At 42.5% G+C, this 18,624-nt stretch overlaps 1 protein-coding gene across 5 annotated transcripts in view; it reads right to left on the bottom strand.

The window, feature by feature from the left end:
* frmd4a (FERM domain containing 4A) overlaps positions 1-18,624 on the bottom strand; it is a 140,504-nt gene that overhangs the window by 74,748 nt on the left and 47,132 nt on the right. Inside the window, exon 1 of one of the 5 annotated variants that reach the window (XM_086108593.1) lies at positions 14,827-15,281. The exons of 2 other annotated variants lie outside the window; for them this stretch is intronic. In XM_086108593.1, the coding sequence (XP_085964719.1) occupies positions 14,827-14,973 (147 nt within the window). In that variant the 5' untranslated portion in view covers positions 14,974-15,281. Of the gene's footprint in view, positions 1-10,379; positions 10,784-14,826; positions 15,282-18,624 lie in introns of those variants that run through there. 2 more of the 5 variants (XM_086108595.1, XM_086108596.1) reach the window with 2 other exon arrangements.

Genomic DNA, 18,624 nt, shown 5'->3' with positions numbered 1-18,624 from the left:
TAACGGGGGAGGATCAACACATGTGCATGAACTCATAAAGGGAATATAAAAAGTCTACACATACCCCTGTTCAAACACCAGATTTTTATGATATGAAATATGACACTAAGATAAATAATTTCAACATGTTTTACTCCATTAATGTGACCTAAAACCAGCACCATTCAGTTGAAAAATAAACAACTCCAATCATATGTGGGATGTGACTCCGTTCAGAATTAACCAGTCACATTCAAACTTGAGTTAAAAGGGAGTCAGCACGTACTTGCCACCTTTTAAAGTGCTTCTGAGTAACCCTAGCCTCAAGCCTCGGGGCTGTTTCTTTTTCAGCTGGAACTGGAGCCATACTCAAGATGGAGAAAATTGTGAACAGTTTGAAATATCAGTGACTGTAAGCAGCAAAGCATCCAGTTTCTGCTGTAAGGCAAAAACATGTCACATAAAGTCTACTAGAACAGCGAAACTTTATTTGGGGTTATTCTAAAGCTCCTTAAATGGTGATGCGTGCCATCTCCCATTCAACATGAGTTTGAATATTGACTCAAAACACAGCCCCATCCCTGCAGTTACAAGGTGGTGTGGGCACTTGTGCAACCAGATTCTTTTTATTTATTTATATTTATCATTTTTTATTTCAAAAGAGCAGACTATATTTGTACAAAATTGCGTACAAACGTCTGAGCGGAACTTCTAAATTATAAATCTGATGACTAACCCTGCGAACACAAAGACAATCTGACTACAAAGGTCATATGATTTATTGCTGGGTCTTCAAATCAGATTAAAGATCAGCCTTCCAGAAGAGCATCTTCCTGCACACCCCCATAAGTGAGGACCACCCGCCAGCTTTTGTGACATGATACTGTAAAACAGACACACGTTGCGGCCTGACAATCACACGGGAGAAAATGATCTGCTGCGCTGCGGTAATCCCCAGTCAGCATTATTTATTCAACAGGCCTGGCCCACATATGCACGCCTCCATGAAAAATACCAGAGGTTTATTTATAAACTTTGCGTCCGCTTGGCAGGTAGGAGCCAGTGGTGTGACATAAACAAATACTTTTATTTTACAGTATTTAAGTAGATTTATTTAGTGATTTGTACTTTACATGAATATCAATGTATCTGATGATTTGTTGATTTCAATCCCTACATTTGACAACATATCTGTACTTTTCACTCCATATTTTGTCAACATAGGCTCGCTACTTTTTTTTTCTTGTTGAGATCTCGAATCATTGTCAATGTTGGGCCGCAAGCTTCCGGCATTCAAAAAAACTGTATAATTTGAAAAAAAAACAAACACCGTACACACTGTGGACCATCATGAAAAAGAAATACAGTTGCATTACACAACAAATGAGTGAGCAAAGCACATTTACCAATGTGTTGCAACAGAAAAACTCCAACCAGGTATTGGGTTTTGAGGCTCCACATGCTGCACTGTATTTTATTTATTTATTTTTTGGGGAATTTCAAGGAAGAAGCGTCACTTTTTCATTTTTACTAAAGTACCGGTAAAGAAGTTGTATCAGTACTTTGTTCAGCAGTCTTTTTTACAGAAATATCTGTGTGTCTACTGAATGACAAGGTCTGAGGACTTTTGGCACTTCTGGTAGGAGCACATGATGGCCGCAGTGGCGGTTCTGGGGGGGGGGGGGGCAACGGGGGCCAGTGCCCCTGTAGCACCGATTCTGGCCCCCCCTGTGGCCCCCCCTCCGAGCGCAGATTACGCAGTCGTGCCGAGTCGCCGACGCGAAAGGTGGAACCAAAGTGCGTGATTTAACATTCTAGTCGGACCCTTTAGTGCGCTGCGCCATTTAAAAATGAGCGGGAAAATGAGAAGCAGTCCGCAGAGAAGGAAATTACCACGACACGAGTGCTATTTGCGTGTGTGTGCGTGTGTGCGCGCATGTGTGTGTGTGTGTGCGCGTGTGCGCGTGTTTGTGTGCGTGTGTGTGTGTGTCTGTGTGTGCGCGTGTGTGCGCGTGTGTGTGCGCGTGTGTGCGTGCGTGTGTGTGCGCGCGTGTGTGTGTGTGTGTGTGTGTGTGTGTGTGTGTGTAACTTTTTTAGTCTCCCTTTTTATTTTAATTTTTATTTAACAGGATCAATATATAAGACATTGCCTTTTAAAATTTGGATAATTATATGCATGTAAAACATCTAGCTTCAGTGTATTTGCAATTTTTGTCCCCGGCAGGCTGGTACCATATCATCCCCTGGCTTGAATATTCTCAACAGACGTATTGTTACGCTTGCAGACATTTTAGCCCTTCTAATACTGTTTTTTTCTCATCACTGTAATGTTATGACTACAATTTCAAAGTCTGAAGAAATAAAAAGTCAAATAAGATTTTGAATCTGTCTTTTTAGCCCTGGGTTGAATGTGCCCCCCATCAAAACCCCTGGCCCCAGCCCGGCCCCCTCAGTGAAATTGATCCAGAACCGCCCCTGGATGGCCGGAGGCAAACAGAAGATTCATATCTGGGATCTGAGGTGAAAAGGCATCATGGAGACAACGGGTTGATCAGGTTGCCTGGATTTTGGCATGTCACCTTCACCAGGGAGAAGACGGGGTGAACATGTTATTGGTGTGTTACGACCATTTTCCCCCTTGAATTAATGCCTCAATGATCTGGGTCAGTTCACACAGGCGGCCCTCAAAATAAATCCGCTATTAATACATCCCCCTGATAGTAAGATGTAAGATGTGACAGATACAAACCAAGCCACCAGAATAGAAAGAGAGTCAATATGAAAAGTGAAGCTAATAAGGGAGATGCAATCAAAGCAGGGCTAATTTTATGTGTGATTATAGACGTCTGCCTCCTCTTTGTTTCGGGATGTAATAAAAAGCATCGTTGGATCCAGGCTCTACGTTAATTTAGTCTGATAACTCTGCCAGACTGTTTGACTGCCTCAGGCCGTCTGACTCATCCCTATGGTGCTGCTACTCACTGGGCTTTTTCTCTTTGTGCGTCTGATTTGGATGATGACACCCTCGAGCTGGACTGCATCTCAATCTGCTCGGGTACCTTTACATTGAGCACATGACAAAATGATAAAGCTGCAGAAAATGATCATTTGACTGCAACAAATATCACTCAGATTCACCAAACGCTATGATTTCAACAAATGGAACCAAACCTTTTACTGTCATTCATCTAGCGACTGTATGCAAGCTTAAAGATAACATTTAATGTGAAACTAATGGAAATTAGCGTCGATTTTAAACTGTTTCTTTAACACACACAGAGCGGCAACATTATGTGTTACACAGGGAAACGTTTTCAAAATACAAACAAAATGGACGTCGACCAGTGCCCTGGAATAAATTAAGTAAGACTAACATATAATACTTCGATTTTTGTATAAATCTTAATTAACTTCCCACGAGATATGTTGCTCTTACAGATTCTCATCGTGCTAATGCAATCCTGATGGGATCCCTGCAGGGCTGCTTTTCATTTTGATTTCTTTTCCTCACCACAGTTGTTGGTTAAGGCGAGACTCGGAAAACACATTCAAGGTAACAGATTGCCTCGGTGGGTTCCTAGAAATGGGAACAATTGCACAGCTTGTATTTAAAAGTGGGAAATATTTGCATTTTGGAAAGCTGTGTCGGCGCTCAGGCAAAAGCTGTTTTGGACAAACTGCATCATACAGCGCAGCATCTGCTCAGCGTACTGCTTGGGGACTCGCATACAGTGAAGCCGGTACACGCACAAATTTTCTACATTGACCACACACGTGAAAAAGGGGACACAAAAAAATTGGTATTATGTGATGTAAGTATGTGGTGTGCTTCAGATGACCAACGCATCACACTCGAGGCATAACCACATCTCCACCTACCATGGTGAAATGATCAGAACTCTTTTATAGCATTAAGACGTACCTGTGATGAAAACATCCCAGACCAGAGGATCAACTTTTAGAGACATCCAATAATCGGGTCTCTGTTGAGCATGACCCGATTTTGGTCTGATTCTCGGAATGTGTCAACCCGCTCTTTTGGCTATGGTTGCGGTTAACATCATAATCAGTGAGTCTTGAACTCGGTGTTGGCCAGACACAACAGTATTTGCCGTCGTAAATCATGAAGAGGTTTAATATAAATGATCACAGGCTCGATGTTTTGTGTGCAAATCAGGGAGGATACTCTTAAGACACTCAACACAGGATAATCCTGAGAAGCCACATTTTACCAAGCAGCGTAGGTTCATTTTTCATCAGTGTCTGTTCAAGATTACAAGGTTCACCGGACATTAGCAAACAAGTTTTTCTTGTCGCAAAGAAATTCAACACGTTTCGGGGAAAAGCAAAACTGTTTGCGACCATTTAAAAAACGGTTTACAAATGTCTAGCGAACGTCTTTGCAACCTATAGTAAAGCTGGCAAAAAAAAATAAAAAATTGCTACATTCGCGAACACTTACTTTGATGGGGAAATGCACCAATTTAAATATGATTCACATTTGAGCTTTTTCTCGTTGAATTATTTAATCAAGTACTGACTGGCTCCTATTATTCAATATGATTACATTTGCATTCCTTCGTGGGGCTGCACGTCTATTTGTTGACAAAATAAAAACTTCCTCCCCACCAGTCACCTAATCTAAATATGATCATGCGGTGAGAGCAGGACGATTGCTATTGCCTTTTCCACTCCACGAGATGACAGCGGGACGGACTCCAGAGAACGTATCTGGAGTTCACAAACAGTTTATTGAGCACCTCAGCACACAAAGGGCAAAGTCGATGACAATCTACCGATGTGACTCGATGCATTTGCTGAGCCTGTGCAAGTCTCGCCATATGTTGTTATTATCATAATACAGCTTTGCCTGTCAGGGTGGCGAGTCAAGAAAAATCAATGACTCACTGGAGTCAAGCCAGGCTGCCCTCTGAAAAACATGCTCAACCTGCTTTGTTGTTGCTTCCGTATGAATAAAACATGCATTGAAAATAAAGCTCTTTAGCCAGTGAAAAAAATATTTGAGTCACAGTCGAAACGAAAATCATCACGACCTGGTCAACATATCTTACGGTTACAAATGAGGCTGACGTGAAAGACAACAGCCCATTCTGACTCAGAACCTCGTGAATATTAAAACGTGTGTTGCAAAACATGTGCCTTTAAGTTATCACTTTTTTTATATCATCCTCTGACCTCACTACATTAATGGGAAGCAGAATTGAAATCTTTCATTACGTTAGGTTGCAACATTAGATATATTTGTCGTATACAAAGAATATAAACCTTACTTTCCATATCGTGCATCACTATTTCCTGTAGGGGACTACAGATGGAAATTAGCATCTGTTTTATTTATGTTAAAGCTTTGAAGTCCCTAATTAGAAATATAGACACTAGGGAACATTAGAGACCCCAACGTGAGCAACTCAAGACCATCACACTTTGACAAAGCCATGTTTTTTATGGTTTGTTGACAAAACAAAATGAGTAAAACACGTCCAGTTTTGGCTCGCCAAGAAAAACGCTTGTTGGTCAGATACACCAACGTCCTAGTAAATACTGAAAAAGATAATGATGGAAAAATCTCCTTGTGCAGAACGTCCTTAAATTAAGAGACTAATACAAACGTCAAACATAGATATCCTTCTCTAGCAATTATACCACTAAAAGTACAAAAACACAGGTTAAGTATGTAGACTTTATGCACCCGTTCATCTTTTAAAGGGACGTGTTAAACCACACCCATCGCCCTTATAAGCAGCCATCATGCCTTCCTGGTATTAAAATTACAATATTTCAGAATAAATCATTCTAATGGCCCGATAAGTATTCTATTATGAGAGCAGCGACTGACTTGAATGGATACGAGATATGCAATTTGCAGTTGTGAATAGCAAATGAGGTCTCTGAATCCGGCACCCATGTCTACTCGGTGTGTGTGTGTGTGTGTGTGTGTGTGTGCGTGTGTGTGTGTGTGTGTGTGTTTTATAGCCAGATGACAAACTGAAGTAAAGCGCAGGCTCAATAATAATAACGATAATACACGTTTAGGATTGATTTTGTGCACATACAAATGGGATCAAATTTATGATAATTGTCTCCTTTCCATTTACGGTATTTGGCTTATTGTGCAGCCTGGGCAAAACTTTAATGGAGGAGGTCTGATTAAATTTGGATTATGCTCTAATTTTACTCCTTCCATATGTGTAGTGGAGGTCAATTTGTGGGCTTCCTTGGCAATATCTTTTGACATCTCCAAAATTGAATGCCTCTAATTCATATCCCAGCTACCTTTGAGCAAAAGGCAGGGTACAGACCAGACTGGTGGCCAGCCGTTCGCAGGGCAAATATACAGTCGACAAAGCATGAAAAAAAATATCCACAAATGACATCATCATCTAACCATTAACTCAACTATCGTCACTTGAGTGTCAGGTACAAAAATCTGAAGTCATTCAAGATGGACTGTGAAGCAGATGTGCTGACCACTCGTCACCGTGCTTCCTTGATTGTGTCCTAGTAATGAAATACGAGCCCATCGGAGGTCTGCGACAGTCCTGGAATGGACTCAGCTCAAATTTAAAGTTTCCACTGTTTAAAAAAAAAAAAAAAAGGATTCAATATCCACCCTGTGCCATAGGAAATGCATGTTCAATAAATTCCTGTGCTTTTATACTGAACTTCTGGGGAATAATACAAGTATATCCATGGTGACATAATGTTCCCAATATGACAAATTGGAGGAACTCATTATGGCATAGCGTGCTCAGTGAGCGATCTGAGGTGACACCAGCCTGAATATTGGAAAAATTCGAACTGAACTAACAGAGAGAGAAGAGAGGGGCAGGGCAGAGGGAGAGTGAGCGGTATGGGGTCAGCTTGCTATCATTGAGTCATTTTGACACAGCCGTTACATAATGGATTAGGAGGACACAGTAGCAAAGGCCTCACCCTCTCTCGTGCTGCATTTACATTTTAGTTCAAAGTTTCCAATTTCAATTTATTACCTATATGCCTTATGATTATTATTATTGTTTTTTAATATTTCCATGTACATTTAAGGCAGCCGGGTGGTCCAGTGGTTAGTGCGTCAACCTCACAGTGCAGAGGTACCGGGTTCAATTCCAGCTCCGGCCTCCCTGTGTGGAGTTTGCATGTTCTCCCCGGGCCTGCGTGGGTTTTCTCCGGGTACTTCCGTTTCCTCCCACATTCCAAAAACATGCATGGCAGGCTGATTGAACACTCCAAATTAGGTGTGAGTGTTAGCGCGGATGGTTGTTTGTCTCTGCGTGCCCTGTGATTGGCTGGCAACCGGTTTAGGGTGTCCCCCGCCTACTGCTCGAAGACAGCTGGCATAGGCTCCAGCACCCCCCGCGACCCTTGTGAGGATAAAGCGGATCGGAAAATGAATGAATGTGCATTTCAAGTGACTCACGTCCAACGTGGTGAAGGGATGACATGAAGGGAACACCTAAATTGCACTGAAATGCTGCTAGCATCAACATCAAAATTGAGATACAAGTGACACAATTCATGAGTTTTCCGAGACATGAGCCATTGTTTGGATATTTTTTTTTTCTTGACATACAAGCAAACATATGAGATATGAGCGCTGTATGGTGGCAGCGAACTCAACTCGGCTCACTTCACAACAGGCGGCAGTTTGGCAAACAATTCTTCACAGAACTGCTGCTCCCAGTTTAAGTTTTCTGTCAGACTAAATATTTAATAAAGAGGATTGCATGTATATTTAAAATAACCACATACCTTTGTCTCAGAATTGCCCACTAGCTTTAGGTGATCAAGCAATGCAAAATGCCATAGACTGGTTAATAAATTGCATCGATCTTGCAGTGCTTTAACCCTTCAAGCAATGGATACTAAAGCACAAATGGTGGAGCAACACAAGTAGGCAGAAGACATACAAATACTCATAGGCGTATGCATATGTTCTCTCTCCTCTGTGAACAATGACTCACATTATTGCAGGTTACTGGGCCAATTCCATGTTTATCCGTATTCCACTGCGACGAGGTGGCAAAAAAAACACCCACACCTTTCGGAGGAGCACCATTGAAATGAAGCAACAACAACAAAAAAAGATAAATATTGTTCGGATTATTTTTTTCAAGTGACGACATTTATTAAGTAAAATATTATAAATTGTTACTTCTTCGCATAAATGGCATTTCCATTCATTTCAACAGGAATTTGACGTACAAGATTTTTGAGTTCGAACCAGGACCACACAACGAATTAAACACTTATCTACCCCCCACTGACTCCCCCACAAAATCTCAGTTATGTCACTTGAACCACATGGGGAAAAGCCAGCATCTGACTCATGATCATGGTACAGTTGGACTTGTGAAAGCACTCTGAGACCTTGGTGGCATAGCTGCCTCCTCGTTTCACTGGAAGGAGAGGAGATGCAGAAATTAGCAGATGTGATGGAAGCATTCCCATTCTGCTTTGGTCGCCTTCTATAAAAAGGCAGCAGAGCCAAAAAAATAAAAAACAAGAAAAGGAAAAGTGGGTGTTTGACAGCTGGAACCAGGCCGATGTTGAAGAAGGGATGTTGGAGGAAAGGACTCAGAGGTTGGTGGGGTTCAGAGATTTAATGAAACAGCCTACAGAATGATGCCTTTTTAAATCACGCTGCTCTGTTTCCTGGCCTGACAGCCACAGCCTTTGTCTAAGACTGCCAAGATGAGGAGCCAACATCTGTGTGTGCACATTCGTGTGTGTGTGTGTGTGTGTGTGTGTGTGTGTGTGTGTGTGTGTGTGTGTGTGTGTGTCCAGAAGCTCAGCAAACAACACACATCAGCTTTGGCTGGAGACCACGTGGGTGCCAATGAAGAGACATTTTGCAGAAGCCAAAAGCGGATCCAATTAGCACATACACATCATGCCACCAAATGGCTAATGTGAGAGGAGACTTGTCACTGTGGACATGCTTGTGTGTGAACGAAACCTCTGTGGCACAGACTCCATGGAAATTAAGCCAGTAGTAAGCAATGGGGGAACTATCTGAAACATGAATAGACTTAAAAGCTCTTTCTTCAGACGCTCAATAGCTTCCCCTTGGGCAGGGTATTTATTTTTGTTGTGTTTTGCGGCTTTTGTCCTAATGCCGTGAGAATGTAGGAATGTTAAGCTTCTGGGCATGACTCTAGCAACTTAACGTTGCGCATGTACAAGAAATAAGAGTGGTGACCCTGAAAAATCCAAAGTCTACCAATGATGCTACTGTATTTCCTGACCCACTTTCACAGTGTGACGGTTGTAAAAAGGAAGGTCGGTTCCCTTCAATCCTCTTAACGGAGCTGAATCATTCATGTGCCGTCGCCATGCTTACCCAGTGCTAATTAAAATAGCTATACCCATGCACAACTAGGTGACGGGTCTGCAGCCTCTTCACGACTAAGGGGTGGCAGTGTTCCTTTCTTGATTCACAGGCAAATTGCATTGGTGTTCCAGCCTAAAACTATTATTCAGATTTATAATTCCTCATCCGTGAATACAGTTCTAAAAACTATCTCACAAAATATCTAACACTGACACACAGCAACCCTGGAATTAAGTTTTGAAGGTGTTATGCTTGCAACTGAGTTGATCCCGGGAAAGGATTACTCTTTCCTCGAACAGATGCTTGTGCTCGTAAACAATGTGTAGGGGAAACGGGAGCTTAATGACCAAACTCATTACATCATCGAGTAGCTCAAAGCAAGCAGGGATTCGACCACTGTACTGGGCGGCCTTAAAGGTCTCAACGACTGGATGTATGTGAGTTTTCATTTTCATCAGGAATGCTTAGCACCTCGTAAACCACAGGATTCTGAGTCAACTGCGTCAAGACGAGCGTCAGGGGAAACGGGAATATGACGGCGGCATTCATCACAATCCCCCATGTTCTTCCCTTTCTTTATTTCATTCTCAGTCCTTCCTTCCTGTATTTATTCCCAGTGGGGTGAGTCACGGCTCGCTGTAGAAAACATGTGAAGGATGTCGACGACGTAAGGCAAAAGATAAACCCACTTGACCATTTAAAGTTAGATGAAAAGCTCTTGCGTGCTGAGAAAACATTCCTAAGGTCTCTCCTCAGTGAGCTCACCTTCTGCTGAGACATGTCGACCACGCAACCAAGGTAAGCCGCCCGGACTGCCAATTTTGCGTTACCTCTGACATATAATCGGCACATTGTTTCTGCACTAATTAATGAGAGCATCTGGAAGAGACATGAGCATATGCCGGCCTCTGGCCTTGAACCGTAATTATGCACCGAGAGGTCAGTCACGTCATGTGCAAAAGAGAGTGAGAGTGAAATAACATGTTGAAAAGCAAAATTGCTCAATTACAGAGCATGGAGGCAAAAGAGAGCCAAAAAAAAAACTTACAAAGACATCCATCAGCATGTGCTCCAAGGTCACCTCGATGTCCTCCAGTCGGGATGAGAGAGTCATCCTTCATCCAGGACAAAAAAAAAAAAAAACGTCCCCAAAAAGATTTTAAACTACACTGATACAATGTTTAACCATGGAATCCTGACAATTGGTTTGAAGCCATTCTCCAAATGATTCTCCTCGATTTTCGTCAGTATTTGTCCACAAAGGTTAAATGGGCGCTTTGTGATAAGTATTCTGACTGGTTCCACGAATGTTCCTTTGGGTCGTTTTTGGTGGCTAGTGGTCAAGTTTTGCGATCAAGCCCATCTGAACAGAGTGGCATTGGGTAGCTCCAACTCGACTTGATCGGACACGCATCTTCAGAAAAAGTCATGCATCAATTGCATTTTTAGGATATTTGTTCGAACAGGATGTCCCCTCCCTCTTTCCCCTTTATTTTTCTCTTGTCCTTCCCTTTTTTCCCCCTCTGTGCCCTTTCAACTCTGTGTCCACAGTGGAGGTCTTTGTATGAAGAGTGAGCCTGGGGTAGCTGATGCCCAGTTCTGGGTGCTCTTGGCTAGGGTCATCCTCTCTCACACTGGGCTTTTAGTCAATGCCCCTTTGTGAAGGGCTCATTAAAGGCTGGCCAGGGATCTTGCATGTCTCACAGACACATGGGTGGGGAAAGGGGGTCGGAGGGACAACAACAGCGATATGTCGCTGAATTGACAGGAAGCTTACATAACACAGATGGGAAGGAGGGGTCAGCCGGGAATTGAGGGGTGTGGTGGTGGTGTGGTGGAAATTTGACATTTTACAGTGTTAACTTGTATGTTATCATTAACTTAACTTGTATCACACATCCTGCTATCTGTAAGTGTTGCTCTGCAACTTCATTGCTGCGCAAGGTTGTGAGTCAGACTTGAACCCCTCCCAAGAAGAAAAAAAAAGGTATAAGAGGGGCGGCGCCCCACTCTCTGGGAAGTCGCTCCATCCCAGATCTGTAAATGGTGTTTCTCCATCAACTGCAACCGAAATAAATCTCATCGTTGTACAAAGACGTTCGCTGTCTCGGTTTCCCCGGACAAGACAGAGGCATCCGTGAGGAGGGACGCTCGAAGATGACGTGAAGTGAAGGATCTTAACGGGACACTTCAAGAAGAGTTGTTTTTGTTTTTCTGTTAAGCGCTGGTGGAATGCATCCTCTGCTTCCCCTGAAAGAAGATTCTGTCTGAGACATTGTGATACACCCAGACTGAGTAAGAAGAAGTAGGAAGAAGTGTTTGGTGGAGGGGGGGGGGGTGGGAGTTAATCTGGGCTATGACTGGAATAAGTAAGAAAACAATGTGTGGGCCCATACTGCAATAAAGTGGCAGAGATTCCTGCTTGTTTTGTTTCTTCTTATTTAGCTGGATTATGCAGAAAATGTAAACTCTTGATTTACCGGTCGATCTACTTTCCCACCCTCACCTATGGTCAAGATCTGTGAGTCACGACTGAAAAACAAGATCGCAGAGACAAGCGGCCTAGATGAGAGTCCAGTTTCTCACTTCAAGATACGGTGAGAAGATTGGTCATCCAGGAGGGCCTTAGAAACAAGAGGAGCCAGATGAGGTGGCTTCGGCATCTTGCTAGGAAGCTTCCCTGATGAGGTAAGAGGAAAGTCTGAACTCCCTTCGGCTGCTGCTCCTGCAACCTCACCCCCCGGGAAAAGCGGAATGCATTTTCATTTCCATAGCAAAGGATTTGGCGGTGTTGTTAATAGTATGGCTGGTCTGAGGAAAATATTTCGCTGAATATCTACTGAGGAAAGAAGAAGCATCCCATTCGCTCATGAAGGGACAATCATTTACAAGATGGAATTCCCAACAGAGACCATCGGCTAGGGATGACCCAGAAACTCCAGTTTGAGCCTAAAGTATGAAGAATCCATTGAGGAGTCATCCACCATTTTTCCACTGCAAGGCACCTGCTGGCCCGAGACAATTTTACTCGCTACTGACACAAAAAGCTGCAGGTCTGGATGCTGTAGTATACGTTTTTCTCCAACTGCCCATAATTTCCTCTTGAACACATTGTGTCTCCTTATGGCAGCCAGTATAGTGTAACCTCAGCTACCAGCAGATTTGTATTTGTCACACATCTTTTTTTATTTACAGAGTCCCTACTTATAGTGCTGCAGCTGAACTTTGCTGTGCAGTAAAAGGAGGACGAACTTCCGTTTCTTCGACCGCAATAATGCAGTGCACAGAACAGTCAATGATGGTGACTCTAAAAGAGCATTGCAGTAGGCCAAAACGGATGCATTCTGCAAATGGGTCTCGGTCTGAAGTTTGGACGCCCCTGGACATCTCTTGATTGACTGATTGATTGAACATATGAACACAACATGAAAGACTTACAAAAAATACTGTACATATCTTGGTGCACTACATCTTAAATGCTCAAAAGAGTAGGATGAAGTAGAAAAACTTAACTAATGCTACCCCCTTGCGCTCTGTAAATTACTAAAAATCATGATATCATGCTAAGACACAAATAGACTATTCACTAATCTGTACCAGTATATACTGTATCTCAATAATAAGAACAAAAAACCCCCCTCCAATTTTCAATTGGATTTCATAATGTCTTCATAACTTTCATCTAGAACTGCTTCAGACAAAAAAGTGTATGCAGAAAAGTGGTGAAGATTGCACGACTGTCTGTGCCCTATGTGTTGTGTTGTGTTATTTTTGTTATTTTGACTTCAAAATGGCGCCGCGAGAGTGGCTGCCTTTCCAGCAGCTCCTATATTTTGTTGTTCTACTTCTTCCTTTCATAACTTTGCTGCTGTGAATTGGGAATTTCTCCATTGCGAGACTAATAAAGGTTTTCTTATCTTTTCTTATAAATGAACAGATTTGACAGAAACACACATTTGTTTGATGGTTGTTCTCTAATTCACCTAAGTCATAGAACTTGAGAGGGTTTAATTTGATAAATAATGGATTTGTTGGTTTTACATAATATGAACAGTTCATAATTTGCATCGCTATTTTTTTTAAGCATCTTCATGAAGACACACCCCGCCTGCCACATTCTCTTGCCTCACAAAGCTGTACGCTCCCAAACAGCCAATGACACTTCACCTCATGACCCCTCCTGGATGCGAGGTCAACAGAAACAGCAATTCATCAGTTCTCGCATCAGCTCTGTGGTGAGGGGCACTGGAGTGTAACAGAAACCGAATGACACAGACTGAATTCTGTACGCTCACAGATCATGTATACCACACAGAATGCATGCGGCTGAATGTTGAAGACAAAATGCAACCAACCACGGAGTCTTTGTTCACCTCAGGAAGCTTTTTTTCCCCCTTCCCCAAGTATCTCCTTATGCTTCCTGCAGTCAATATGCATCAAACTGCCATTAATAACTCACCAAATCCCTCTTAATTCTCATCGGCGTGCCTCTCATGCATAATTAATTCTTCTCCGCCTTGAAGGTGGAGACAGACAGAGCATCGCTTGTAAGTGGCTGGCAGGTGGAGTGCAGAACGCAGCAGGTTGTCAACGTTTGGGCCTCCATTTGTCATTCGTGAGGAGCTTAGCCCCCAACGGGGGCCCCTCGGGTCGGCATGTCCCAGTGTGACTATGTCTTTTGCGCATCATCCACGGCTAAACGCTGGAGTTCCACATGCAGCGATGATAAATGAAGACAAGGGGACAGAAGCCGTCATCTAACAAAAGTCATCCTAGGAAAAGCACTGTGGTATTTTTATTGAAGGATGGAAACTTTCAATGGGTAGTTATGTAAGTAAACAGGAATAAGCCAGGAATTTACAAAGATGAAGTTTGGCTCTTAAAAGGGAATTTAAATATAGTTGGGGAAATATCGTTGCATAATCCTGACTGAAACAACCAGACTTTTCCATTCATTGATTTTCTTTTGTATTCATCCTTATTAGCATTATGGTTGGTGGATCTGATTTTTGGCAACACCATGGACTGGTCGTCAGACAATCGCAGGGCACATATATACAAAGAAACCTTCACACAAACAATTCAGAGCTATGGCTAATTTTGTCAAATCAAATCTTTCATGTTTTGGCAGCCAGACTCCCGTTCTCCTTCCCTCTATGAAATCATCTACTATATATAAAGTAAATATTTACACTTGCGGATACTGCATTTCTTCATCAGTAGGACAATTTGTGTATTCAGGTGAAAATTCCCTCTCAAGACTGGGCTAAACAATTAACAAAATTCTTCAAAGGTCAACAAAAGGAGGGCTCAGACTTATTAAGGATACTGAAACAGAACATTATTTGATGCTTGGGATGTGGTGGTCTTTTATTTAAAAAAACAATATAATAATAATAATAATAATAATAATAATAAGTCTCGGTAAGGACAACAACCCAATAAAATATTCCTTTTCTTATTGTTAGAGGAAACCGAACCAAATTTCACGATACCTTTAACTGCAGCATGCTGATGCAGTCCGAGGTGTTAGCCCATCGTCCCTTGGCATCAGACCAGTCCAGGAAGCTCAGTGTACTAGTAATCCAGAAAACATCAAAACTTGTTGAGCCTTGACTACAGCAGCAACTCAAACTTAGCATGGCCAAAAAATAAAAATAAAAACAAAAAAACAAGTGAACAAGCCCCACTCGGTGTCCACCTTAACCTCTCAGGACATTTTTAACACTGTGAGCTCTGGAACGCCTTTTCGTCTTCATGATTGGTGGTGATGTTAAACCCTGGGCAGGATTCCAAATTCGGACACACACATGCGCGTGCACACACACACACACACACACACACACACACACACACACACACACACACACACACACACACACACACACACACACATACTGTCATTCAAAAATAGCATCTACTCCAGACACGTTGATAAAGCTTCTTAAGGAAGGTTTGCAGCCAACTGTTTCAGGGATTTATTGCATACAGACGGTGACACAAAGTAGGTGTGATAGTCTGGAGGGTAGAGACACCCGCACTACATCTGCTTGTGCGCCTTTCAGTATTTGTCTGCAAATTATCCGACCATTCTTTCAATGGGTTCCTCCACTAAGGGGAAGACTTAGGGTTTGAGATATTGTGTCCATTCATCGAGAAGAACATCTGTGAAGTGAATATTGTTAGCTCACCGTCTCGGTTCTGGTTTGATGGTGTTGAGATCAGCTTTCAAGTTCAAATCTCTGCCCTGACCTTCCGAGCCCCAGTGAAAACATGGCCACATTTGGAAGTGGTTGCATGGCAGCCTACCAGGAAGTAGGCTTTCCTCGGTGGTTTGGAGTTGAAGTAGACCGCACCTTGGCAATATGGATTTGGATTAACGTGGTGCAGATCTTCGTCTCACACTGGAGCAAGGACTATGGGACTCCTCAGTCATTATTACTTCTTCCAGTTTCTCCGTGCCGCTTCCTGTACTCGTTTTGTCAAACCCTTTTGCTGTTGGCACTATGAATTGACTCCGTCAACCCATCTTCTATTTGAAGATATGTTGTAACCGAAATGATTTTGGTGCAACGCCCCAACGACAAATGTCTTGTGTGTCACTTGATTCTCCCTTGACACAACAAACAAAATGAATAGTTTTGACGACACCTGAGTGATTGTAGCTCTATACTTTTAGCTGGTGATTCGCCCTCAGTTAGCTGAGTTCGTCTCCAGCTTACCCCAATGAAGACAAGTGCAAATAGCTGGATGATCTATTTTTTAGAGAGTTGCATTCTGTTCGTTTTTAGCAAGCGCCCTTGTGCAAAGTCATTCTCTCATTCATGTGGATTTCTGCTGCGTCACTCGGCACCCTAAATATGTCACTCCACATTAGAGTGAATGTCTCTGTTGTGTGTTTTTCTCTTTGGAAGCTGCTCCTTGTGATTTCTGTCAAGGCATGTGAGGACAGAACTCAGTGCTATGGACATTTGTATGCCTTTCTTGCCGTGAGCTGAGCAGAAATATCTGAATTAATGACAACAACTTTTCAACATTACAGCGCTTGTCCGTCCAAACGTCTCAGTGCTAAATGAGTGCGTGCTTGAGAAGCAGTGAGCAAACAGAATTTGACAGGAGGCAGATTTTAGAGGCCGGTTGTATGAAAGCTTCCTACATTTTCTGCCCTAGTAAACTTAGTCCAGTTTACCCAGCAACAAGAAGGCACAGCATCCAAACACAGACAGACGCATACGCACCTAGCGACTCTTCCAATTAGCCGACATGTCCATTTGCCTGCTATCCAGTACGACCGTTATGACTTACTCTAGCGTGCAAATGCCACACTCACGTTTACTTATCATCAAGACGCGCATGTGAGTCCACACCCCCAAAGTCTATGCACGTTTAAGAGTCTGATTGGTAGCAGCGGGCATTAAATGTTTGATGCTGAAGCTACATATTTAATCTGTACAGGGTTGATCATGAGGGGAAATGGGTTAGACATGATTCTGCTCTCTGGGGAAAACACTTGCAAGAAGAGAAACATGGGTTTACATATTTGGATGCGTGCATGTATGAGCGTATTTCTGCACGTTGAAAAAAATGTGAACAGAAACTCAGTAATGGATCACTGCCCTACATTTCGATTATTTATATGAGGAAGGTGTGCAGTTTGTGATGTTTATTGATAAAGTGCGCAAAGAAACAGTGGTAACTTGACTTAGAAGTTTATCGTATTTTCCACACTATAAGGCGCTTCGGAGTATAAGGCGCACCTTCAATGAATGGCCTATTCTAAAACGGTTTTCATATGTAGGGCGCACCATATTATAAGGCACATAGAATAATAATAGTGGTCGGGGTTGCATTATGCATCAAGATGGAGCTATGCTAAGGGGAATATAATACAACCTACAATACAATACAGCTTTATTGATAGAGCACTATCACAACCGCTGCAGATGTAACAAAGCAGTACATTTTTTTATATTATTAAAAGGCGCGGTTGGTTGACTTTTGAGAAAATTGAATGCATTTAGGTGCGCCTTATAGTGCGGAAAATATGGTAATTCCTTCTGTGACCACGCTCGCAAAAATAAATAAATAAATAAAAAAGACTGACTGGTGTTTCTCGACTCGATTTCTCAGTTCTCCATTGAAGCAGACACACTGCACTTTATCTTCATTTTTTCAAGAGTGAAATGATCCCAAATTTTGGACTGTGTCTGTCTTTTACCGACTCTTTTCTCCTGGCATGTGCTTATTGCTATCTGATTCTGCGGTAACATTAGTCCCTGTCGAGAAATGATTCTAAGATATACATTAAGATAAGTGCAATTTATAAATTTGAATGAGACCTCAAAAAATGACTCGCAATACGGCGAGGGATGGCTGTGCGACATTTTTAATAGCAAGTTGCACTTTCAAAATACGTGCGCAAAACAATGACTATTGTTCCAATTCATGTTCTGATATTTTGTTTGCATGATTTTTGGGCATATAATGGAGAAATGAACTTGCATTGCCTTTGTAAAAAACAAACACGGCTATAAATAAACACACCTGATCCCCACATTTCTAAATGAAACAAAGGTTGTTATTTTGTTTGGTTGTTTTCAGAGCTCAGACTTATCTGTCTACGGGATGCAGCTGCATTTAAAAGGCCCATAAACGCTCAGCAGCTCATGACTAAATGACTCGACTCTTTTATAGACAATGAATTTCTCAGGCACGCGGCCCAACAACCTAAACGCGCAAGTAGACATAAAGTAGAAAGAGGATGCACCTGCGCACCGGGTCACGCACACATTCACTCAGGCTTGGCTTTTACGACTTCTCCAGACGGATCAACGTGACCGACTGAATGTCGGTGGCTCGCTGCACAAGCCTCCAGTCTCTCCCGGGCAAAACCAGCCGAGAGCTCCACCTCTTGCTGCAGGCATGACAGTAAGCTGCTTGTTGGTACACACCTCAGACACATTCGGCAGAAAACGCAGCGGTTGCCATGCCAACCAACGGAGGACGACATGGGTAGATTGTTTTTGTTGGCTTCAAAATGTAATTTGAAGAGCTTGCATCCACCCAGTAACCTCGCTTCGCATAATATTTCATCAAAGCGTTGTCCCTGGCAAGTGGCATAATTTGATTCTGCTCAGTATGTTACATAATTTGTTCGTTTTCCATTGTCAAGGGTCCCAAGAAAGCTGCATAATCGCATTCCACTTTGGTGACAGGTAGGTAAAAGGTGGAGTAAGTCAGTGTCGCCTGTTGATTGGTTGACGGTATATACGGTGAACACACTGTACGTGGGT

Source organism: Hippocampus guttulatus, chromosome 4 (genome assembly GCF_054856545.1).
Source record: "Hippocampus guttulatus isolate MCC_2025c chromosome 4, RoL_Hgut_1.0, whole genome shotgun sequence".
NCBI classification, from domain to species: domain Eukaryota; kingdom Metazoa; phylum Chordata; class Actinopteri; order Syngnathiformes; family Syngnathidae; genus Hippocampus; species Hippocampus guttulatus.
The sequence above is the reverse complement of the archived record's forward strand: the minus strand, read 5'-3'. Positions and strand labels throughout refer to the sequence as shown.